This window comes from Talpa europaea, assembly GCF_964194135.1.
Source record: "Talpa europaea genome assembly, chromosome: X".
Classification (NCBI taxonomy): domain Eukaryota; kingdom Metazoa; phylum Chordata; class Mammalia; order Eulipotyphla; family Talpidae; genus Talpa; species Talpa europaea.
In genome coordinates, this window is record NC_140081.1 from 36,055,201 (window position 1) to 36,082,106 (window position 26,906).

Below are 26,906 nucleotides of genomic sequence, written 5' to 3' on the forward strand. Positions count from 1 at the left end.
GTTGGTGGGAATGCAAACTGGTCCAACCACTATGGAGAGCTGTGTGGAGTTGACTTGACCTACTAAACATAGAGCTTCCATATGATCCAGCAATTCCACTCCTAGGTATTTACCCAAAGGACACAGAAACATCAATTCCAAAGTGCACCTGCACCCCTATGTTTATACCAGCACTGTTTACCATAGCTAAGCTTTGGAAACGGCCCAAATGCCCAAAAATAGATGACTGGATCAAGAAGATGTGGTACATATATACCATGGAATATTACTCAGCATTCAAAAAAGATAAACACATGCAATTTGCAGCAACATGGATAGCGCTGGAAGGGATCATGCTCAGCGAAATAAGCCAGAAAGAAAAAGAAAAATACCGGATGGTATCACTCATAGCAGGAATCTAGAAAACTTAAATAAGGGACCAGGAAAATGAGTAACTATAAGAAAGTGAAAATCGAAATCAACAAAAAACTATGAACCAGAGACACTCTATGGGGTGTGGGGGCAGGGAGGGGAGGGATTGGGGTCAAAATAAGGGGGTTGCAATTGTATGGGGAATATAAAAATAAAATTTATTTTTAAAAAAAACAACAAAAAAACCCCACAAACTATTACAACTCACCCAAGGAGAGAATTTGAACAGCCTAATAAAGTTTAAGGAAAATGAATGTTAATTAAAAACATTCCCTCAAAAGATACTCAATGTCCATGTGATTGCATTAGATAAAGAATTCTACCAAACACTTAAAGAAAATTTAACACTAATTCTGAAGTCAAGAAAAATCTAAATAAAGTTATATTGTGTCTTGTGGGAGACACAGCATATTAAAGATGTCATCTAACCCCAAACTGAGACAACTGTAGAGATTTTTTCAAATTTCACACAGTCAGATCCTACCCTAGACTACAAATCCATAATTGTAGGTGTTACACCTAGGCATGTACTTTTTAGGAATAAAATGATAGCCCAATCACAGTTCTGTTTGATTTATAGTCCACAATGCCAGCCTTCCAGTCACTATCCCCAGAGGTCTAAAGTAGAGTGCCCTATTCTTTGTCCAAGTTAACATCAGCCCAGTGCAAAGGAGTGCATCAACCTCTTCCTGGACTTTCCCACTTGCAGCCACCCCAAATGATGATGCTGTCCAATGGCCACCATGGAATTTTTTTGAAGTCCACTTGTGAGCCTTCAGGTGATATGACAAGGATACCCCATGTAATCAGACCCTACAAGCTTACTTCCTTTTCACACAGTCCTCACAACCTCCCAGATTGACCCAGGGAAGACCTGTAGGAATGAAAAGTGTCTGTCCTTGCTTCACAGAACACTTGTAGCACTTGTCCACCTGGTCCCCAAAGAACATCTCATTCTGATTAGAAGAGCTGCTCCAGCACTCAAAGAGAGTTAGGTTGGCATTTGTTGGGCGGATCAGGTAGAAGATCTTCTCCCCCTGAAACAAAAAGAGGATGAAGTATTAAAATCAGTAAGAGTTGCCAGAAAAGTCCTCTAGGGTCTCTTTAAAGGCTATTTTCTCTTCCATGTTTCAAGACCATGCCAGAATTCTTTCCCAAACCCATTCAACAATCATTTATATGATTAGAAAACGTGGATTTAGAAAACTTCAAAAGGTCTTTTTGCACTTTGGATTTTTAAGTTTCTATAAGAGAGTCAAAAACAAATTAGAAAGGGCATTTCAACCAAAATTATTCAACTTAGGACAAATGTACACCAAAGGCTCCTATTTTAGATACAATGCCAAATGAAAAATGGACTCTACAAATGAGTAGATTAATACTACTGGCTCTAGGAGAACTTAAGGTCACATTATTGATGAGAAAAAAATTGAATTTGTCTTTAAATGCCATTTACAGAGAGTGTTCTTTCTTACACCTACAATCAAAGCTAATAAAAGTTTTAAAAGTTCAGTAATTGCCTAAGGACTTCCAGAAGATTATACGTTAGGTGATTATTTGTTGGAAAATATTTTATTAAGTAATTATGTTTTGCCTGGGTACTCACCAGATAACTATTTTGGCAGGGGATAAAAAAAAGACATACTAGTGTGAAAATATTCCCAACCCACAGCTTGATTAGTTCAACTAATATTTCATGATGATGAATTTCAACAAAGAAAAGCAATTAACACTAAAATGTCTATTGCAAAACTGGAGAAATTTTAATCAGACCTGTAGTATATCAACGTTAATTTTGTGATATTGATAATTATACTGTGGTTATATAAGAGAATGAGCTTCTTTTAAAGGAACACACACTGAAGAGACACCAAGGCTACAACTACTAAATATTTCAGAAAAAAAGACATATAAAACCATTTTATTATGTTTGCTGTAGAAAAAAGAACATAATGAAATGGTGACATTTGAGGAATCTGAGCAAAGGGTACAGAAGAATTCTTCCTATTATTTTTGCAAATATTGGATGGTTCTACCAAAAAGAAATTATTTAAAAATAAGTAAGTTAATCTTACATTTGAGTAACATCAATTTATTTACACAGTCCAATTTTTTTAATGATAAACCAAAGGAAACAACTAGTTCAAGATTTGGGATCATCTGGGGCCTCCCCTGGTGGCGCAGGCGGTTAAGTGCCGTGCTGTGAAGCTGTCCGCAGCCTCTGCAGCACGGGTTCAATCCTGGCCAGCTGGCGAGGGTCCCACATGGTGTGGCAGACCTCTCCTGTCTCACCTGCTGCTCCCCTCAGCAGTGTATTTCGACAGTCTGCCTGTTCTGTTCCCCACTCTGTCTCTGGTTAATCCTCTCACCCTCCTGCACATCTGGCCTGTACCCCGGTTCTTGTATAAAATAAATAAATAAATCTTTAAAAAAAAGATTTGGGATCATCTGGACAAGAGGCATATCCAAAATTTTCTGCTCTGTCTTGGAATTTCTGATAAGAAAACCAAATAGAATGAGTAGTGGTGGAAATCAATAAAAATCATTTCAGAAATTTTTTTTTCATACTTCAAAAATCCTTTGTAGTCAGTGATGATAAGTGAATCACAAAGTTGCAATTGCTATTAAAAGAGAATCTATAGGGCCTCCCTGGTGGCACAAGGGGTTAAGTTGTAGCACTATGAAGCTATCAGCAGCCTCTGCAGCATGAGTTCAATCTGCAGCCAGGGAGGTGATCCACATGGCACAGCAGACCTCTCCTGTCTTGCCCGCTGTTCCCCTCAGCAGTGTATTTCAGTCAATCCACCTGTTCCGTTCCCCACTTTGTATCTGGTGAATCCTCTCACCCCCCGCACCTCTGGCCTGTACCCCAGATCTTGTATGCATAAACAAATAAACTTTTTTAAAAAAAGGGAATAACTACAGGAAGGTGGACATTAAATAACTGCATTATACACACACACACACACACACACACACACACATGCTCTATTTTGATGGCAGGGGCAGCTATTCGACTATATACAGTTGTCAAATTCATTAAAGTACAGACCTAAGATGGATGACATTATGATATATACATTATATTTCAATAAAATTGGGAGAAGGGGAAATTTCTCATGTTACCAGGAATTTCTGCAGTAGACATATCCATACATAGTGGTAATACAGATTGGCTCAATTAAGAAAATAAACTTAGGTATCTACTGTGATTCAAAAAAAATGTGAAGTGTCAAAACTATAGATGGTTTATATGACAGGTCCACCAAGTATCCAACCCTGATAGAGTAGTTATGTAGAAATGTCAACCAAATAGAATCTAGGAGGCAAGAGGGCCTCAGCAACCTGTTTTTTGCTGCCACAAAAGGAAGACTCCATTGGTAAGAATGGGTTGTTGAAGTCTCCTACCAAAGAAAAGTTAAAGAAAAAGTTAAAACTAGCAAGTTGACAATAGATCTGAGGCATATAGCAAGGGAAAGGGAGGGAAAAGAGTCAAAATAGAGGAAGGAAGAACACAAGAGAATATGGTGATGGTTCACAGGTGAGATGGTGGGAAAACTACAGGGACTACAACGATGTAGGAAAAATATAATAAAGAGAAAAAAAAAACCTATGATTATTATAATCAATTAGATTAATAAATATAGAAAAAAAATAGGAAAGACTTCAGATTTAACTGACTCCATTCCTACCTTGAGCACGTGGTACCAGACTGAGGTGCCACCAAAATCAATGTGGAAGTCTGTATAGCTATCCCTCACGCTCATGAGGCAGTACTTCTGCACGTTGGGCCTCTCAAAGACACATTCCTCTGGCCACAAGTTTTCCACCCATGATAGCTTCCGAACAATCTTGGGTGTCTCCACAAGATTGGAAAGTCTAACAAAGAAGGGTTATAGAACAGATGTAAGCTGATTGAGAATTGAAGGTTGAAACCTGAATAGAATGCTCTCTCCCAATCCCAGTAAAGGTCAAAAAAGATAAAAAAAAATAAGTTCTCTTCACAGAATCTGCAAGGGCACATAGGAAATTTAATTTTTAGATGTCTGGCCAGCATCCTCATCCCAGATGACTCCAAAAGTCCTGAGTTTCACTTCCACAGACTTACCCAGTTGAAGGTTATCACTGCTTCCACTGAATGCTCATACTCCTCTCTCCCCTCACCCCTACCTGGGCATATTCACTTGGGACTTGGTTTATAACAGCTACTGAAACTGTTCTCATCTCATAGTATCTTCTTTATGAGGCACCATTAGAGAAACCTATCAGGGCTCATTTCTAGGTAAAGATATATTTCTCCCAAATATCTGGTTGTTTTTATTTTATGTAAAACTACAGTCTTATAATACTGCACTCCCCAATTTGTTCTGCTCTTCAGGAAATTCAGTGAAAACTCTGTAGTCCTTCTCCACCAACTATCCAGACAATTACACACTGTGCAGGTGGCTTACCAGATGCATCCGATTTCCCCACCTTTATTTTCCTTTTGTTCCAATTTTCTTTTCCCCACTCTCTGCATCTCTGTAATCTACTTCAAATAATCTTTCAGATGAAGTAAGGTATAAATAAACACAGTTTTTTAAAACACCCTTTCATTAACTTTGCATGTTAAAACCAACAGCAGGAGTTTTAATACATTCCCATTTAAGGAAAAATGGGTGCAGGATACACAAGATTTTCCCATACATTTTCTGCTACTTCTTGTGAATCTATAATTATTTCACAATTAAAAGCTAGAAAAGTAAATAACCACATCAACCTGATATAATCATAATATTCTGTTTTTCAGTTTTTTCTATGTATATGTACATAGGTACTACATTTTGTTTTGTGAAAATGGAATACCAGAATATTGTTTCATACATTAACATAGAATATTGTTTTTGTACATTAACAATGTAACATTTTATCACAATTTTTCAATAAAACACCTCCCTGAAAATTGAAAAAAAAAAAAAGTAAATCATTAGACAAAAAAGACATGTCAGGCTTAATAGTTACCCCTGCCCCTCTTACCTGGTATCAGAGAATTCCAAACTAATGACATTGAGGACTTTCTCCCTCTTTCCACTGTAATAATATTTCACAAAGTCACCAAGCTTCATCTTGCAGTCAGCCTGACGGGTCACATCAATTACATCAATCTCTTTTTCAGAACCTGAAGTAAAGAGATGGGTTCTGTCCCAAGTAGTCTCAGGGAGTGGAAAACTCTCTCATCCCTTCACCAATCCCTAGAATGGCATCATATTCAAAACTCTCCTCAGGCACTGTATTCATATGCTTGTGTTTGGAAGCAACGGTCAGAATCCCTCACTCTCTACTTGTGCCAGGCCCAGGACTGCTAGGGCAACAGAACTGTCTGACACAGAGCTTCATTCATAGTACAATCCACCTGGCCAGGCCTGCCTCCTTACTTCTTCTCTTTATATCTCCCAAAAATTAAGCCCAGAAGACAACTGACATGTGAGGGCAAGAGTCAAAGGCTTTCACATCTCAATATAGCAGAGACCATGGATCCCTGGAAGGGGATCCCTTGAGGCTTTGTTCCTATTAGGAAAGGAAGAAAAGAGGAGAATTTTAATTCTAGCTTTGCCAAGGAATGACTGTGGGCATGGCATTTCACCTTAGATCCCCAAGATGACTAGAAAGGAAAAGCAAAAAGTAGATTAGAGTGAAAGAGTCACAGATCTTGATGGGAGAAAAGAATGCCACAGTTAAAAGGGTCTGTGGTACTTACCAACATAGTGTTCCACATCTCTCACAGTAAATGATGGTGAGGGAAGTGTCATCCCCAATCCATCCTTCTTCAAGACTAGGATGGGCACACTGAAGCTATTCTCTTCAAGGAATTCCACAGTCAACTGATTTCCAGTGGGCTTCAAAATCACTTCATCTGAGCTGTGGGCCAGATGAGAGAAAGCCTAAGCCCCAGAGGCCCTGCCCACTGAAGATCTCACTGGATGCTGTCACATACCTGATTGGCCCTAACACAGGACAGCATCACCCCATTTCAAACATTGGCAAATAGAGAGGAAAAAAAATTTAAAAAGCAATATATACAACCATTTTATTGACATACATACTTAGTTAACTACAAAACAGGAATTTATCAAACTGCTAGAGAAAAGATATGACAAGCTGTGTCAAGACAAATATCTGATAAAAAAATCTCAGGACCAAAATGTATTTCACTCTATATAATTCTAGACAAATTAAAAATTAAGTTGGGAAATATGAAGTCATAGAGTAGTTAAAAAAAAAAAAAACACGGGAAAGACAAGGCCAAGTAGTCATTAAAAATAATTGATTAAAAATAAAATTAAAATTTTCTACAAGGAAAGCTACAATGAATCAGTAGTAGTAACCGAATAAAAAATTGTCAAGCAAAGGAACAAAGAATATACAATGGAACACAGACAGTTTGTTCAATAAATGGTGCTGGGAAAACTGGACCACCACATGCTAAAAACTGAAACTAGACCACTACCTCTCACCATGCACAAAAATCAACTCAAAATGGATAAAACAACTGGACTTAAGACCTGAAACCATAAAATATATAGAAGAAAATATAGATAAAACACTACAAGACATACATTGCAATAACATCTTTAAAGACTTATCACCCAAAGCAAAGATAGTCAAGGAAAAGATAAACACCTAGGATTATATCAAACTGAAAAGCTTCTGCACAGCAAGAGACATTAACCAAAACAGAGAGACACACTACTGACTGGGAAAAAATCTTTGCACTCCAGTCAACTGATAAGGCACTGATCACAAAGATATAAAAAGAACTCACACAACTCAACAAAAACAAAATAAACAATCCAGTCAAGAAATGGGCAGAAGATCTTAAAAGACATTTCTCTAAAGAGGAAATGCAAATGGCCAACAGGCATACAAAAAAAGTTCAACATCCCTTATAATCAGGGAGATGCAAATCAAAACCACATTGAGATGCCACCTTATACCTTACACCAGTAAGAATGGCACATATCAAAAAAAAAAACAAGCAACAACAAATGTTGGTGAGGATGTGGTGAAAAGGAACTTTCCTACATTGCTGCTGGGAGTACAAACTGGTCCAACCACTATGGAAAGCTGTCTGGAGGTTCCTTAGTCTACTAAAAATGGAGCTACCATATGACCTGGCAATTCCACTCCTAGGGATCTACCCAAAGGACACAAAAACATTGATTCAAAAGAACACCTGTCCTTCTGTTTATTGCAGCACTATTTACAATAGGTAAAACCTAGAAACAACCCAAATGCCCAAGAATAGATGACGGATCAGGATGTGGTATATAAACACAATGGAATATTATTCAGCAATCAAAAAAGATAAACAAACTCATGCCATTTGCAGCAACGTGGATGGAGCTAGAAGGAATTATGCTCAGTGAAATAAGTTAGAAGGAAAAAGAAAAATATCGGATGGTTTCACTTATCGGAGGAATATAGGAGAACCAAATAAGACATCAGGGGAAAAAATAATACCAGTACAAAACACAACACAACAAAAGAAAAATAAACAGACAATTATAAAGATAGTCTTTTCAATTAATGCTGCTGGGTAAACTGGACAGCTGCATACAAAAAAATGAAACTAGACCATAGTCTCATACCATACACCAAAATCAACCAAATGTGGATCAAAGACTTGGATGGAAAACCTGAAACCATAAAAAACATAGAAGAAAACATAGGCAAAACATTTCATGATATAATCTTTAGTGATGACTTTAGGGAGTCATCACCAACAGAAATGAAAACAAAAGAGAACAGCTTGGACTACATCAAACTAAAAAGCTTCTGTACAGTGAAAGAAACCATAACTAAAATGAAAAGACACCCTATTGAATGGGAGCAAATAGCTGCATGTCACACATCCATAAAGAACTGATATCAAAGATAAACAAAAAACACATAAAACTTTACAAAAAATAAATAACCCATTCAAAAATTGGATTAAGGGCCTCCCCAGTGGCGCAGCGGTTGAGCGCTAGGTTGAGAAGCTGCCCGCGGCCTCTGCGGCGCCAGTTCCATCCCCGGCTGCTCCCCGGCCACCGGAGGAGGATCCCACATGGCGCGCAGACCTCTCCTGCCGCCCGCTGCTCCCCTCAGCAGTGTACCTCGGTCCTTCTGCCTGCTGTGCTCCCAGCTCTGGCTCTGGTGAATTCTCTCACCCTCCCATGCTTCTGACTGTACCCAGTGCATGTATAAACAAACAAACAAATAAAACATGCCTCTATAAAAAAATGCATTTAAAAAAAATGGATTAAAAAAGCTAAAGACACACCTTTCCAAAGAAGACATTTAAATGGCTAGCAGGCACATGAATAAGTGTTTTCAATCACTTATTATTAGAGAAATGCAAATCAAGACAACAATGAGATCTCTCACAACTGTGAGAATGGCCCATATTAAAATGACCAGAAACAAGTGCTGGTGAAGATGTAGAGAAAAGGAAACCCTCCTACGGGTTTTGGGCTTATGGGAAATCAAACCTGGTCCAGCCAGTGTGAAAAGCAATATGAAAGTGTCGGAAAACACTAAACATGGCTGCACAAGGCTACCAGAGGCAACTCCACCTCCCCACCCCCCCAACCCTGCTTTTAGAACTGAATAGAAGAGAGGGAGGTCTCCACCATCAAGGTAAACTGTGGGTCCCAGGAAAGTGCTGGCCTGCTTGCTGGACTGTTGGTAGCCAGCAAGAGTGATTCCTTTCTGGAACTGAGTAAAGACAGAGGGAGGACTCTGCAAACAAAGGTGAGCAGGAAAGTGCTGACCTGTGCAAGGCTGCTAGAGGCCCATGACCACACATATCCCTTTTTGTCCGGAGCCGCCTGGAGCATGCGCTGTGTTGTGCAACACACGTGCCATTAATTAGTTTTCGCTTTACCGTTTTGCCTGCTGAGAAACCACAGGTGTTTCCTATTAATCAAATGAGACTGGGAGGTACGATGGGAGGAGCTACCAGGATATAAGAAGAGAACCACGAGAAGGTCGAGAGGTCATTGCGAGAGAGGTTATTGCGAGAGAGGTTATTGCCCCTCATTTCAATCCTCAGCCCTTCTCTTTTCGTGCCTACGAATCCCGCGGGTCGGGACACCTTTTGGAACTGAGTAGAAGAGAGGGAGGGTTCTGCCATCAAGGTGAACTGTGGGTCCCAGGAAAGTGCAGGCCTGCCTGCTGGGCTGTTGAAAGCCAGCAACCAGTGATCTCCTTCTGGAACTGAGTAAAGATAGAGGAAGGGTTCTGCAAAAAAAAAAAAGGTTAAGACGGGCAAGTAGGGGAACAGACCAGCAGCATACAAAAATCTTATATGCACAAATAAATAAATCTTTAAAAGAAAAAAAAAAACACAAAGATCAGCGGTCTTCAGTGACAGCACCCATCAACCCATCCACAGCATCACTATCCTTGTGGAGTCTAGCATAAAAGTGCTGGACTCAGTCTGGCCACCAGTTGCCAATGTCCTGGGAGAAGTATCCCGAAGAGATGCCTGCCAGTACCAGTGGCACAGTGGCCCAACACATAGAAAAAATTAGGAAAAAAAAAACAAGAAGGAAATATACAAATAACCAAGTAAGCCATCTGGGAAGGACACAAAAAGAAATTCTCGCCTAAGAAATAAACAACAATGACATGGAAGAACTTCTCTGCCTGCAACTAGAGAATTTGGAATCATCATGATTAAAAACATAAAGATGAAAAGGAAAAGAATGATATGAGAAATATAATTAATGAACTGAAGGATGAAATTGAGGCTTTAAAGAAGGAAATGAAGGAAACACTGGATATTAAAAGATTAACAGAGGACATAAAGAACTCTGGAAAAGTAATGAAAACAGAATTGATGAAATGGAAGAACAAATCAGTAGTCTCAAAGACACAGATAGAAAAAGAACCAACAAGAAAAAGAAAGAGAAGTACATTGGAAAAAGGAGAAATGCTCGAGAACTAACTAGGAAATATAGGAGTTATAGGAATCCCAGAATATGAGGAGAGAGACAAAGAACCAAGAAACTATTCAAGGAGATAATCAAAGAGAAATTCCCAAGCATGAGGAAGGAGATGAAAATAGACATACAAGAAGCTAGAAGAACACCAAATTACCACAAGGAAAGGAAAGTTACAGCAAGACACATAATAGTAAAGCTTCCCAAAAGTCCAAGACAAGGAAAAAATGATGACGCTGATGAGGGGGAAGAAACAGATAACCTATAAAGGAAAACCAATCAGAATGACACCAGACTTTTCCAAAGAAATACTACAGCTGAGAAGAAAATGGAGTGACATAGTCAACAAACTCCAAGTCAACAAATGCCAACCAAGAATACTTTGAAGGAAAAATAAGTAACTTCTCAAACAAAGAGAATCAACAGAATTTCTTTACAGCTAAACCTTCACTCCAAAAAACACTACAAGAAGGCCTAAAGCCAAAACCAACAGAGGAATAAATAAGAAGAACAGAACAGAATAAGGCAAGGAATAAAATCACAAAAAGACGTGGCTAATCTTTTCAAGAATCTTAAATGGTTCCTCATGGGCTTTTTGTTGAAATTTTAATATCTTTCCAATTTTTTCTGCTTAGGAATTCCCTGCTTCAGCCCTACTAAGTACATCTTAAAGTGTTCTAGCTTTTCCATTCCCCTTTCATCCACATCCCACTTAGGGCCTACCATTGGCATGGCTTCTTCTGGTTCTACAATAGATACTCCCTGTGGAGACAATGAGCCTCTAGAATGAGCCTCTGGCCTTCCTTAAAACCATCCTCTGTTCATCCAAAGTCAACAGTGTTTGTAACATGGGTTGTATCTCTCCCTGTGTAGCCAAATAGGAGACAAAAATAGAGGCAAAAGTTAGCCATCCTTTCAGCATCCTACTGGTATTCAGGAACAAAATTTCTCCAGTTTAGGAGATCCCCAGTGGAAATGGGATTGTGTGACAAATAGTATCCAGCATGTGGCCGCTTTTCATTTAGTCTACCCAACAGGATTGCTGGGTAGAGGGAACTGTCCAACCCCAGTTCAGCTCCTTTGACGAAATTGCCCCATTTGGTTTGAGAAGTCATTCTAGTCTCCTATTCTATGGGAGCAGCCAGGCCTGCAGAGACTCTGCAGCCTCCCCAGGGGAGGTGTTGGTCTCTTGAAAGGGATTCCCAGATGATTCACAGTTTCCAGTAAACGATGGTCTTCCTCTTCCTGCTCTTCGATTGTATAGCTACCAGAGTGAGGGAAATGATGCTCCCTCTTCTTTGTGCCATCAAATGGGCCTCTGGCTTTTCTAAATACAATTCATAGAGGGTTCTAAAGGCACATATAATGTGGGAGTTTGTCCCATTTGCCTGATCTTCTACAAAATTTCTCCAATTACAAAATACCTGATAGTTCAAAGATCCATCAATAGGCCATTTTACCTCTGATTCTACTGAATATGTAGGCCAAACTGTGTTACAGAAAAAAAAAATAACCATGTACGTCCTATACACTGACTTATAATTGAACTTGTTCCAGTCAGCCAGACTTATTCTAAACAGTCACCTTTTTCTCCACATCCTCCCCAACATTTATTGTTGCAAGTTTTTTTTTTTAATATGTGTGATTCTCACTGCTGTAAGATGCTGGGAGTGCAAACGGGTCCAACCAGTATGGAAAGCTGTATGGAGGCTCCCCAATCTGCTAAAAATGGAGCTTCCATATGATACAGAAATTCCACTCCTAGGTATCTACCCAAAGGATACAAAAACATTAATTCAAGGACGATGTCATCAACATGGCGGCGAGGAAACGCTGCGAGTAAGACCTCCCATAAAAAAAAAAAGTTAATAGGGAGGAAAAGCGACAGGTCCCTGAGAGAACTGGGACACAGAAGATAAACGGGCAACTCTGGCAAACTGCCCAAGGAAGAAAGTTGCCATAAAAGAGGACTAGAAGGGAGGAAAGCTCAGAACCCTGCTGCCCTCCCCCACCCACAAAGTCGGCACTCTCCAACAAACGGAAAGGAGAAAAAAAAAAACAACTGAAACAACCAACAAGAACAAACTACACATCAAGCAGAACTGTGAGTGGAAAGGAACTATTTCAACCACCACACCCTGTGAACTAGAATTGTGGAGAACCCTGCAGGATTCGCCATGGAGGTGAGCTAACTGCTCCTGGCTCCATTGGAGAAAGAAAAACATACGCGGATCTGGGCTGCCCAGGTCCCCGCGCCTGTGACCTAGGCTTGCTGGGAGACTCATGGGGGCCATCATTGAGGTGAATGTCCCTCACTGAGTAATCAGAAACCAGGCGCCCAGACACGGGAGTGGGATGCAAAAGGCGCCATTTCGTGGACACTGAACTGGGCTACAGCCCGCGTCCTGGACCTGAGTGCTTTGGGAACTGAGACCCAGGGCATGAAATTCGGGGTGTGGGATCCCCACGATGGTGGGGCACAAGGCCAACACAGCACCCCCACGCCGTTGAAACTCTCCACACCACTCCCACTCTGTTCCCCCAACCCACCAGCTTGAAAACAGTTCCGGAAGGACACTAGGAAAGATATCTGGTGCCCCCCAGCGACCAGTAAAAAAATCACCAACACCCTATAGTTGGAAACCAGGGATCACAAAAACACCCTCTGGCACTGAGAGAGGGTGGGCCACGCAAACAGGGGTAAAGAGGGAAATAAGGCGTAGAGCAAGACCCCATCCTGGAACTGATAGCTAGGCACAGGATGCGGGGCATGGGACACGCCATAGCAGTGGGCACTGCACAAGGTGACAGCCAGTGTTTTGGATCTGATAAGCCCTGGAACTGAGACCTAGATGCAGACTTCAGGGCGTTGGATCCACACAGCTGCGGGCACAACACCTAGTGAACACAGGTCAGACACAGCACCTGGCTTGAATAAGAGCCCCTGTGTTGAGGGGCTCCCCTGAGCACCCCCTCCCCTACTCAGAGAACCACTGGGAAAAAGCACAGTTCAGTAAGTACGGGTCTCTGGTGCCACCTAGTGACCAGAACTAAATCACCAACTAGCTGATTCCCTGTTGGAAGTAAGTACACACAGAGGGAGGGAACTGTAAGAGACAGAGCCCAGCAACACAGCATCAACATCCGGGTGGAGTTTTGGCCTACCAGTGCTGGTCTCAGCCTGGTAAACAGTTTCCAAGACCCCTAAAGGAATACTCCAAAGAGATGCCCACCAACGCCAGTGGCACAATGTACCAACACATAGAACTAATTAGAAAGCAAACAACAGGGAGAAGAAAAAATATAACCAAGCAAGCAAGGAGGACACACCACAAAAAGAAACACAGTCACCAGAGCTCAGCGATGACATGGAAGAAGTTCTCAGCCTATCAGATAGACAATTAATAATCATCCTGATTAAAAAGCAGAAAGAAAACGAAAAAGAAAAAAATGAGTTGAGACAAATAATCACTGAACAGAAGAATGAAATTGAGAAAGGAAAGAAAAGAAATGCATGAGACAAAAAGATTACTAGAAGAGATAAAGAACTCTGGGAAAAGCAATGAAAACAGGATCGATGAAATGGAAGAACAGATCAGTACTATAGAAGATACAGAAATGAAAAGCCAAAAGAGAAAAAGAGAGAGAGGTGCAAAAGAAGCAGTAGGAGGAGACTCTTAAACAATTAACAGACTCTATGAAGAGAGGAAATGTAAGAGTTATAGGCATTCCAGAAGGTGAGAAGAAAGACAAAGGAACTGAGGAATTATTCAAGGAGATAATTGAAGAAAACTTCCCAAGCATGATAAAGGAGATGAATATAGACATACAGGAAGAGAGACAAACTCCCAATTACCATAATGAAAAAAAACCTATGGCAAGACACCTAATAGTAAAACTTGCAAGAGTCCAAGACAAGGAAAAAATAATGAAACTGGCAAGGGGGAAGAAACAGATAACTTATAAGGGAAAACCTATCAGGTTAACTTCTGACTTCTCCGAAGAAACATTACGGGCAAGAAGAGAATGGAGTAACATATTCAGCAAACTTCAAGATAGCAAATGCCAACCAAGAATACTTTACCCTGCAAAGCTGTCCTTCATCTATGAAGAAAATATATGGACATACTCAGAAAACAAGAATCTCCAGAAATTCATTACAACTAAACCCCCCACTCCAAAAAATTCTACAAGAAGTCCTAAAGCCAAACCAACAGAGGAATGAACAAGAACAGAATAAAGCAAGGAACAAAATCACAAAAAAGACAAACAAAATGGCAAACACAGATGCCAACATATCAATATTAACTCTAAATGTAAATGGATTAAACTCATCAGTAAAAAGACACAGAGTAGCAGGCTGGATCAAAAAACAAAATCCAACCTTCTGCTGTCTCCAGGAAACACATTTAACCACAAAAGATAAACACAGACTGAAAGTAAAAGGTTGGAAAACAGCCTACAAGCAAAAAGAAGGCAGGAACAGCCATACTTATATCAGATGAAATAGACTTCAAATTAAAAAAAGTAAAAAGAGACATATGGAAACTACATTATAATCAAGGGGACAATACATCAGGAAGATATAACACTCATCAACATATACTCACCAAATGAAGGGGCACCAAAATATATTAGACAATTATTATTAGCTCTGAAAACAGATATTAAAGAAAATACATATATAGTGGGAGACTTCAACACCCCAATCTCACCAATGGACAGATCAACGAGACAAAAAATAAACAAAGACCAGAGCCCAAAATAAAGACATAGAAGTCATGGACTTAATAGACATCTATAGGACTCTGCACCCAAAAAAATCCGAGTACACAGTTTTCTCACGTGCGCATGGATTATTCTCCAGAATCGATCACATATTGGGCCACAAGACAAACATCAACAGGTACTGAAAATCAAAATCATTCCAAATATCTTCTCCGATCATAAAGGTATCAAGCTAGAAATAAATCATGAAAAGAAAACAAGGAACCTTCCCACATCGTGGAAATTGAAATCCACACTACTGTAAGACCACTGGACTAAAGAGAAGATCAAAGAAGAAATTAAAAAATAATTTGAGTTGAATGACAAGGAGGACACCACTTTCAAGAATGTATGGGATGCAGCAAAAGCAGGAATAAGAAGAAAATATATAGCAATACAGGCTCACATCAACAAACAAGAAAGAACTCAAAGAAACACCCTAATCTCACATCTCAAAGAGCTAGAAAAAGAACAACAACAACAACAACAAAAAACCCTAAAGCCAGCGGAAGAAAGGAAGTAATAAAAATCTAAGCAGAAATAAATGAATTAGAAATCAAAAAAACTATCCAAAAGATCAGTGAAACCAAAAGTTGGTTCTTTGAAAAATAAGCAAAATAGACAAACCAAAAGCAAGGCTCACAAAGAAAAAACGGGAGAAAACACATATAAATAGGATTATAAATGAAAGTGGAGAAATCACAACAGACTCAGTAGAAATCAAAAGAATAAGAAGAGATTACTATGAACACTTATACGCAAACAAATTTAACAACCTAGAAGAGACGGACAAATTCCTAGAACAATATAATCATCCAAAGCTGGACAAAAAAGAAATAGAACCAAACAGACCAATTGCAAGCAGTGAAACTGAAGCAATAATCAAAGCACTCCCAAAAAACAAAAGCCCAGGCGCAGACGGCTTCACAAATGAATTCTACCAAATGTTCAGCAGTGACTTAGTGCCTATCCTATACAAACTCTTTCAAAAAATTGAAAAAAGAAGGAATGCTACCAAATACATTCTACAAAGCCAACATTACACTAATACCAAAACGCAAGAAAGATAGCACAAAAAAATAAAATTACAGGCAATCTCCCTAATGAACACTGAGGCAAAAATCCTCAACAAAATCCTTGCCAACAGAATCCAACAAAGCATCCATAAGATAATTCACCACAACCAAGTAGGATTTATTCCAGGGACACAAGGATGGTTCAACATCCGAAAATCAATCAATGTAATCCAACACATCAACAAAAAGAAATATAAAAACCATATGATAATAACCATAGATGCTGAGAAAGCATTCGACAAAGGGCAACACCCATTTAGGATAAAGGCCCTTGAAATTTTTGGGATAGAAGGAACATACCTCAACATCATAAAGGCCATCTATGACAAGCCCACAACCAATATCATTCTCAATGGTGAAAAGCTGAAAGCATTCCCATTAAGATCTGGAACAAGACAAGGATGTCCACTCTCACCACTGCTTTTCAACATAATACTGGAAGTCCTAGCCAGAGAAAGAAGACAAGAGAAAGACAAACAAGGAATCCAAATAGGCAAGGAAGAAGTCAAGCTATCACTATTTGCAGATAATATGATAATATATACAGAGAACCCCCAAAACTCCACAGAAAAACTAATTAAACTAATCAATCAGTTTAGTGGCAGGATACAAAATCAATGCACAAAAATCAGCAGCCTTCCTATACACAAACAATGAATTTGAAGAAGAAGAAATTGAGAAAACCATTCCTTTTACAATTGAAACAAAAAAATCAAATACTTAGGAATAAACCTAACAAAAGAAGTAAAGGACATATACGAAGGAAACTATAAAACAGTTAAAAGAAATAGAAGTAGACACAAAGAAATGGAAAGACATCCCCTGCTCATAAATTGGAAGAATTAACATTATCAAAATGGCCAACCTAACAAAAGCAATCTACAGATTCAAAGCTATTCCAATTAAAATTTCAATGTCATTCTTCAAAGAAATAGAAAAAATATTGATGAAATTCATATGGAGCCACCAAAAACCCCGAATAGCCAAAACCCTCCTGAAAAAAAAAAAAAAAAAGAATGGAATGGAGGCATCACTCGCCCAGATTTCAAACTATACCACAAAGCCATAATAATCAAAACTGCATGGTATTGGAACCAGAACAGACACACGGACCAATGGAACCGAATAGAAAACCCAGAAATAAACCCACAGATTTATGGTCAACTAACCTTTGACAAAGGAGCAAAGAATATGCACTGGAGCAAAGAAAGTTTGTTCAATAAATGGCACTGGGAAAACTGGGTTGCTACATGCAAAAGAATGAAACTTGACTACTACCTCACACCATGCACAGAAATCAACTCAAAATGGATTAAAGAACTAGACATAAGACCTGAAACCATAAAATATATAGAAGGAAATATAGGCGAAACACTACATGACATTCACCTTAAAGACATCTTTACAGTCACATCACCCAAAGCAGTGATAGTGAAGGCAAAGTTAAACAGCTGGGACTACATCAAATTAAAAAGCTTCTGCACAGCAAAAGAGACAATAACAAAAACAAAGAGAAACCCCACAGACTGGGAGAACATTTTTGCACACAACACTAATGATAAAGGACTGATCACAAAAGTCTACAAAGAGTTGATGAGACTCACCAAAAACAAAGAAAATAATCCAGTCAAAAAATGGGCAGAGGAGCTAAAAACAAACTTCTCTGAAGAGGAAATACAAATGGCCAACAGGCATATGAAAAAATGTTCAACATCACTTGTAATCAGGGAAATGCAAATCAAAACTACCATGAGATACCATCTTACACCAGTGAGAATGGCACATATTAAAAAAACTAGCAACAACATATGTTGGTGAAGATGTGGAGCAAAAGGAACTCTCTTGTACTGATGTTGGGAGTGCAAACTGGTCCAACCACTATGGAAAGCTGTGTGGAGATTCCTCAACCTACTAAAGATAGAGCTCCCACATGATCCAGCAATTCCACTCCTAGGTATTTACCCAAATGACACAGAAACATCAATTCCAAAGTGCACCTGCACCCCTATGTTTATACCAGCACTGTTTACAATAGCTAAGGTTTGGAAACAACCCAAATGCCCAAAAATAGATGACTGGATCAAGAAGATGTGGTACATATACACCATGGAATATTACTCAGCATTCAAAAAAGATAAACACATGCAATTTGCAGCAACATGGATGGAGCAGGAATGGATCATGCTCAGCGAAATAAGCCAGAAAGAAAAAGAAAAATACCGGACGGTCTCACTCATAGCAGGAATCTAGAAAACCTAAATAAGGGACCAGGAAAAAGAATAACTATAAGAAAGAAAAAATCAAAATCAACAAACAACTATGAACCAGAGACACACTATGGGGGGGGGGGGAAAGGACGGATTGTGATCAAAATAAGGGGGTAGCAATTGTATGGGGAATATAAAAATAAAATTAAAAATAAAGAAAAAAAACATTAATTCAAAAGGACACCTGCACCCCTATGTTTATTGCAGCACTATTTACAACAGGTAAGCTAAGCTACAGAAACAACTCAAATGCCCAAAAATAGATGATGGGATCAAGAATATGTGGTACATAAACTCAGTGAAATATTACTCAGCAATCAAAAAAGATAAAACTCATGCCATTTGCAGCAACATGGATAGAGCTGGAAGGGATCACGCTCAGTGAAATAAGCCAGAAAGAAAAAGAAAAATACTGGATAGTCTCACTCATAGCAGGAATTTAGAATACCCAAACAAGGGATCAGGAAAAAAGACTAATTATAATAAGGTAAAAATCAAAATCGACAGGCAACTATAAACCAGAGACACACTACTGGGGGCAGAGGGAGTAGGATCACAACAAGGGTGGTGGGAATTTTATGGGGACTAGAACCAAGATGAAAATGCATATATTGTACAAAAATGAAAAATGATGTAAAAAATATATAAAATAATAAAAAAAGAAAAACAAAACCAAACCATGCACATACAAAATAAATTCCTGTATGACCTTTTGAATGCAAAGATAAATAAATAAATAAATAAACAGTCACCTTGTGGCTTGGCGAGTCAGTTCATTTATACTTAGGGTTAGGGTGATTATTGCTATATGAGGGCTCAATACTCTCACTGTTTTTCTTTTTTTGTTTCATTAATACTTTTTCAATTTTTGTGGACTTTCTTCTTTCTGATTTAGATAGGAGAGCTCCTTTCAAAATTTCTGTAGCAAAGGCCTAGTGTTAGAAAATTCCTGAAGCTTCTGTTATTTTGGAAAGACTTTAAAATCTGAGAGCCTTGCAGGATACAGTATTTTGGGCTGGCTATTTTTATCATTGAGTATCTTGCATTCAAATATGCTACCCATTCCATTTTCTCCTTTTCTGTGGTGTGTCGGCTAAAAAATATAGTGAAGATCTGATGGAAGTTACTTTTTTTTATTTCACCACCTTTTATTCCTTAGCCAACTTCTAAATTCTTTATTTTGAACTCTTGTTTAAGTAGGGAAACTGTGTCTTTTTGTATCTCATTGCATTTAGATAACCCAGTGTTCTTTTAGCTTTGTGTACTTGTATATTTAGTTCCTTTTGCAGATTTGGTGGATTTTCCTCTATAATTTCTTTGAATAAGCTCTCTGTTCCTCTTTTACCCTTCTTGTTTATCCATTATCCTTCTGTTGCCTTTCTTAATGCAGCTGAATAGATCTTGAAGTACTTATTCATTTTTTCACATCTTACTTTTCTCTTCTTCCATGTGGGTCTTTTGTGCACTACTATCTTTGAGGTAATTTGAGCCTCCACTGGGTCCACTCTGCTTCCATTATCTTCCTCTTGAGTTCTTATCCCATTTATTAAGTCTTTTACATTCTGAATCTGTTATTTAAATTTAATTCTTAATATCTACCTTCTGTTCATTTTATTTTTATGTCAATTTTTCTGAATTTTCTTGTATTTCTAAGTTTTTATGGGTTTTTTATATCACTTTGACTTGCTTTTCTGATTTATCTTCTATCTTTGAGTTTCTTTATTACAGCAATTTTGACAATCTGATGGAAAGATAATCTTCAATGTCTTTGTGGTTGTATTTAGAGAGTCATGCTCTTATTGTGATGTCATCTGCACTTGAGATTTTAAGTCATATTTTGTGTCTTCACATTTTCTACTTTAAGTTTCCATATATAATTGAAAATATATATAGTGAGAATTTAGATGAGCTACTTTTATTTTTCCTGCTTAAGGCTATGTGATCTGTTTGGATTTTGGGCCTTATAGGCAACCATAGGTACTGAGACCTGTATTTGCTGTTGTTGAGTCAGCAGAGTGGGGGCAGGCCTCGGAGGAATCCAGCCCAATTGTGTTTCTGGCACTGTCAGTAACCCTCTTCTCTGGGGCTCCACATCTAAGACTCAGTAGTCTGTGAGCTGTCAGTGTTTCACAAGGTTAGTACCAGCCCCAAGGGTTGGAGCTAGCATCAAAATACAGTATTCTTGGCTGGCTATTTTCATCATTGATTATTTTGGGTTGGAGTAGTAGTACAGTCTAGAGCTAATAACATCTCTCAGAACATATACCCATTAAGTGACGTGTGACTTTTCATATAAACAATTTTATCTTTTCATCTATCTATGGGCACTGAGGTTTTAATGGAGGGGAAGGATGCAGATATTTCTTCTATGTAGAGTTTTAGTTTCCTCTGAATATATTCCCAGAGTGGGATTACTGGATCTTTGAGTAATTTCTACTTTTAATTTTTTATGGATCTTCCCTACTGTTTTCCATAGTTGCTATGCCAGTTTACAATCCCATCAATAGTGCATTAAGTTCCCCTTTCCCCACATCCTCACCAGCATTTATTATCTCTTCTCTTTTTGCTGCTAGCCATTCTGACAGGTGTGAGGTGGTATCTTATTGTAGATAAACAGAGTAGCAGGATGAATAAAAAACAAAATCTAGCCTTCTGCTTTCTCCAGGAAACACATTCAACTACAAAAGATAAACAAAGACCGAAAGTAAAAGGTTGGAAAGCAATACTTAAAGTAAATTAACCAAAAAGAAGGCAGAACAGCTATACTTATGTCATATGAAATAGACTTCAAACTAAAAAAGGTGAAAAGAGACTTGGATGGAAACTACATTATAATTAAGGGGACAATACATCAGGAAGATATAACACTCATCAACATATACTCGCCAAATGAAGGAGCACCAAAATATATGACAATTACTATCAACTCTGAAAACAGACATTAGACAAAATACATTTATAGTAGGAGACTTCAACACCCGACTCTAACCAATGGACAGATCTACAGGACAAAAGATCAACAAAGACACTAGAGCCCTGACCTAGACCTCATGGGCTTAACAGACATCTATAGAACACTAAACCCCAAAAAAACGGAGTACACATTTTTCTCAAGCGCACACGGATCATTCTCCAGGATCGATCACATACTGGGGCACAAGACAAACATCAACAGATACACCAAGATTGAAATCATTCCAACCATTTTTTCTGACCACGAAGGCATCAAACTAGAAATAAATCATAAAAAGAAGGCAAGGAACTATCCTACCTCATGGAGATTAAAAGCCACACTACTGGAAGACCACTGGAATAACGAGGAGATCAAAGAAGAAATTAAAAAATTCTTTGAATTGAATGACAAGGAGGACACCAATATCCTAAATGTATGGGATGCAGCAAAAGCAGTAATAAGAGGAAAATATATAGCAATAGAAGCTCACATCAAAAAACAAGAAAGAACTCAAAGAAACAACCTAATCTCGAAGCTCAAAGATCTAGAAAAAGAACAACAAAAAAACCCAAAAACCAGTAGAAGAAAAGAAATAATAAAAACCAAAGCAGAAATAAATGAAATTGAAACTAAAAAAACAATCAAAAGATCAATGAAACCAAGAGCTGGTTCTTTGAAAAAATCAATAAAATAGACAAACCCCTAGCCAGGCTCACAAAGGAAAAAAGGGAGAAAGCGCAAATACACAGGATCATAAATGAAAGAGGAGCAATCACAACGGACACAGGAAAAATCAAAAGAATAATCAGTAACTACTATGAACAGTTATATGGAAACAAGTTCAACAATCTAGAGGAGATGGACAAATTCCTACAACTCTACAATCACCCAAAGCTAGATAAAGAAGAAATAGAACATCTAAACAGACCAATTACAAACAGCGAAATTGAAATGGTAATCAAAAACCTCCCCAAAAACAAAAGCCCAGGACCTGATGGATTTACAAATGAATTCTACCAAACATTCAGAGACAAATTAGTGCCTATCCTTCCCAAACTCTTCCAAAAAATTGAGAAGGAAGGGACAATACCAAACACGTTCTATGAAGCCAATATTACACTAATACCAAAACCGAATAAGGACAACACAAAAAAGGAAAACTATAGGCCAATCTCCCTAATGAACACTGATGCAAAAATCCTCAATAAAATTTTAGCTATCAGAATCCAACAATGTATCCATAAGATAATTCACCACGACCAAGTTGGATTCATTCCAGGGGCACAAGGATGGTTCAACATCCGAAAATCAATCAACGTTATCCAACACATCAACAAAAAGAAATATAAAAACCATATGATAATATCAATAGATGCTGAGAAAGCTTTCGACAAAGTGCAACACCCATTCATGATAAAAGCCCTTGAAATTCTTGGGATACAAGGAACATACCTCAACATCATAAAGGCCATCTATGACAAGCCAACAGCCAGTATCATTCTCAATGGTGAAAAGCTGAAAGCAATTCCATTAAGATCTGGAACAAGACAAGGATGTCCACTCTCACCACTGCTTTTCAATATAATACTGGAAGTCCTAGCCAGAGCAATAAGACAAGAGAAAGATATCCAAGGAATCCAAATAGGAAAAGAAGAAGTCAAACTATGACTATTTGCAGATGATATGATAATATACATAGAGAACCCCAAAATCTCCACAGAAAAACTAATTCAACTCATGAATCAATTCAGTAAAGTGGCAGGATACAAAATCAACACGCAAAAGTCAGTAGCCTTCCTATACACAAACAATAAATCTGAAGAAGAAATCAAAAAAACCATCCCTTTTATTATCGAAACAAAAAAAATCAAATATTTGGGAATAAATCTAACAAAAGAGGTAAAGGACCTATATAAAGAAAACTATAAAACACTGTTAAAAGAAATAGAAGAAGACACAAAGAAATGGAAAGACATCCCCTGCTCATGGATTGGAAGAATAAACATTATTAAAATGGCCATCCTACCAAAAGCAATATACACATTCAATGCTATTCCAATCAAAATCTCAATGGCATTCTTCAAAGAAATAGAACAATTATTGATGAAATTCATATGGAATCACCAAAAACCCCGAATAGCCAAAGCTCTACTGAAAAAAAAAGAAGGAAATGGAGGCATCACACTCCCAGACTTCAAACTATACTACAAAGCCATAATCATCAAAACTGCATGGTATTGGAACAAGAACAGACATACAGACCAATGGAATCGAATAGAAAATCCAGAAATACTGGACCTACTAAACATAGAGCTTCCATATGACCCAGCAATTCCACTCCTAGGTATTTACCCAAAGGACACAGAAACATCAATTCCAAAGAACACCTGCACCCCTATGTTTATAGCAGCACTGTTTACAATAGCTAAGCTTTGGAAACAACCCAAATGCCCAAAAATAGATGACTGGATCAAGAAGATGTGGTACATATATACCATGGAATATTACTCAGCATTCAAAAAAGATAAACACATGCAATTTGCTGCAACATGGATGGCGCTGGAAGGGATCATGCTCAGCGAAATAAGCCAAAAAGAAAAAGAAAAATACCGGATGGTCTCACTCATAGCAGGAATCTAGAAAACTTAAATAAGGGACCAGGAAAATGAATAACTATAAGAAAGTGAAAATCAAAATCAACAAAAAACTATGAACCAGAGACACTTTTAGGGGGGCGGGGGCGGGAGGGGAGGGATTGGGGTCAGAATGGGGGGCTGCAATTGTATGGGGAATATAACAATAAAATTTATAAAAAAAAATAAAATAAAATAAAATATGTAAAATTAAAAAAAAAAAAAAAAAAAAAAAAAAAAAAAAAAGAAAATCCAGAAATAAACCCACAGATTTATGGTCAACTAATCTTTGACAAAGGAGCAAAGACTATGCATTGGAGCAAAGAAAGTTTGTTCAATAAATGGTGCTGTGAAAACTGGGTCGATACATGCAAAAGAATGAAGCTTGACCACTACCTCACACCATACACAAAAATCAACTCAAAATGGATTAAAGAACTAGACATAAGACCTGAAACCATAAAATACATAGAAGGAAATATAGGCAAAACACTACGGGATTTGCACATCAAAGACATCTTTACAGACACATCACCCAAAGCAGTGATAGTGAAGACAAAGATAAACAGCTGAGACTACATCAAATTAAAGAGCTTCTGCACAGCAAAAGAGACAATAACAAAAACAAAGAGAAACCCCACCAACTGGGAGAACATTTTTGCACCCAACACTAATGATAAAGGACTGATCACAAAAATCTGCAAAGAGCTGATGAGACTCAGCAACAACAAAGAAAATAATCCAGTCAAAAAATGGGCAGAAGAGCTAAAAAGAAACTTCTCTGAAGAGGAAATGCAAATGGCCAACAGACATATGAAAAAATGTTCAACATCACTTGTAATCAGGGAAATGCAAATCAAAACTACCATGAGATACCATCTCACACCAGTGAGAATGGCACATATTAAAAAAACTAGCAACAACAAATGTTGGCGAGGGTGTGGAGAAAAAGGAACTCTTCTGCACTGTTGGTGGGAGTGCAAACTGGTCCAACCACTATGGAGAGCTGTGTGGAGATTTCTGGACCTACTAAACATAGAGCTTCCATATGATCCAGCAATTCCACTCCTAGGTATTTACCCAAAGGACACAGAAACATCAATTCCAAAGAGCACCTGCACCCCTATGTTTATAGCAGCACTGTTTACAATAGCTAAGCTTTGGAAACAACCCAAATGCCCAAAAATAGATGACTGGATCAAGAAGATGTGGTACATATATACCATGGAATATTACTCAGCATTCAAAAAAGATAAACACATGCAATTTGCAGCAACATGGATGGCGCTGGAAGGGATCGTGCTCAGTGAAATAAGCCAGAAAGAAAAAAAAAAATACCGCATGGTCTCACTCATAGCAGGAATCTAGAAAACTTAAATAAGGGACCAGGAAAATGAATAACTATAAGAAAGTGAAAATCAAAATCAACAAAAAACTATGAACCAGAGACACTTTTTGGGGGGTGGGGGGCGGGAGGGGAAGGATTGGGGTCAGAATGGGGCGTTTGCAATTGTATGGGGGAATATAAAAATAAAATTTATTATTTAAAAAAAAATACTTTGAGAAGGCAAGCTAGGGAGTGGCGGTCAGGGACCCCATGAAACTTCTGTGGAACTGAGAGAGGGCAAGTTCCGTAGATGAATGTGAGCTGAAAAGCATGCGCAAGCCAGGCCCTGTGCACGTCTGCGATTTGGAGCTGAGATGGGGATCCTCCACTAAGGTGGACTGTGGGCACCAGGAAAGCACACCCACAGGCGCCATTGTTGTTCAGCCAGGGAGTTGAGGATCAAGGACCCCAGGAAACCTCTGTGGAAGTCACTTAAATAATATAGAACATGTATTTCTAAAATGTACATTGTTTTTGGAAAATTTACATTGATTTTATCTGTTATATATTAATGTAATGTCTCTTCCATTTTATTGTAATCAAAAATGGAAAAATGTTTTTTTTTAATATATCTTAATGTAGACATGGTACGAAGTAGTGTGTATATAATGTTCCATTTAATAAAGTTATCTTTTTTTTAAAAAAAGGAGACTCACTGCTTTTAAATAAATAAAACAAACAATATTAATTTCAAGAAACACACTCCTAAATCATACTTCAATTATAGGAAAACTGAAAATGGTCAAATGAATTAAAAACTAAGCAAAAGAGAGTGCTTTATTCATTAAATGTTTCTAAGTTAATTCCAGTAAATTTTTTTTAAGAAGTTCATCTTAAATTTTTAAGGAAAAAAACTCTTTATTATTAAAGAAATATGTGAATACTGAAAATTTCTCTCTACAGGAGAATTAAACTTATCTTTAGCACTTCTTCTAGTTCTAGCATTCCTAGAGTACATGTAAATATCCTTTCCTGACAGGTGAAATCTGTCTCCCAATCTATCAAAAGTTTCTACAAGTAGACCTTCATGTATGCGACACATCCAATGAAGCTCTAGCAATGTTTCTCAGAAAATGACTAAATCAGTTCCCAAAGGGAACTCAAGAGTTTTTCTACAGGCTCCCTGAGTCCTGGTATTTGTATGCCTGCCCTTAAACTAAGGGTTTCACCTGTCAAAGGTCCTACTCCGGAGTTCTCGAATGAACGTAGGGCTCCCAGTCTTCACTGGCTTCCCCTTTTGTGTTTCATGCCCTTTCGATGACACACGGCGTTTTTTCACTAAGCCAGAAAAAGACATGAGACAGTAAGTCAGAATGGTCATAAGCTAGCTGTTGTTTCAAAAATCAAAGGCCTCAGCAGATCCTGCTTCTGTTCTAATCTAACAAATGCTTGGAGCACGTGGAATTAATGAGTTTCTCACAGACTTAAAAAAGTCCCTGGTGAGGAC

General features: G+C 38.2%; 1 protein-coding gene across 3 annotated transcripts in view; it reads right to left on the reverse strand.

The window, feature by feature from the left end:
• PHF8 (PHD finger protein 8) overlaps positions 1-26,906 on the reverse strand; it is a gene marked incomplete at both ends in the record, with an annotated part of 180,995 nt that overhangs the window by 106,587 nt on the left and 47,502 nt on the right. For all 3 annotated transcript variants that reach the window (XM_084258613.1, XM_084258611.1, XM_084258612.1), the window contains 5 exons: positions 1,286-1,448; positions 4,104-4,290; positions 5,428-5,569; positions 6,149-6,309; positions 26,629-26,737. In XM_084258613.1, the coding sequence (XP_084114739.1) occupies positions 1,286-1,448; positions 4,104-4,290; positions 5,428-5,569; positions 6,149-6,309; positions 26,629-26,737 (762 nt within the window). The remainder of the gene's footprint in view (positions 1-1,285; positions 1,449-4,103; positions 4,291-5,427; positions 5,570-6,148; positions 6,310-26,628; positions 26,738-26,906) is intronic.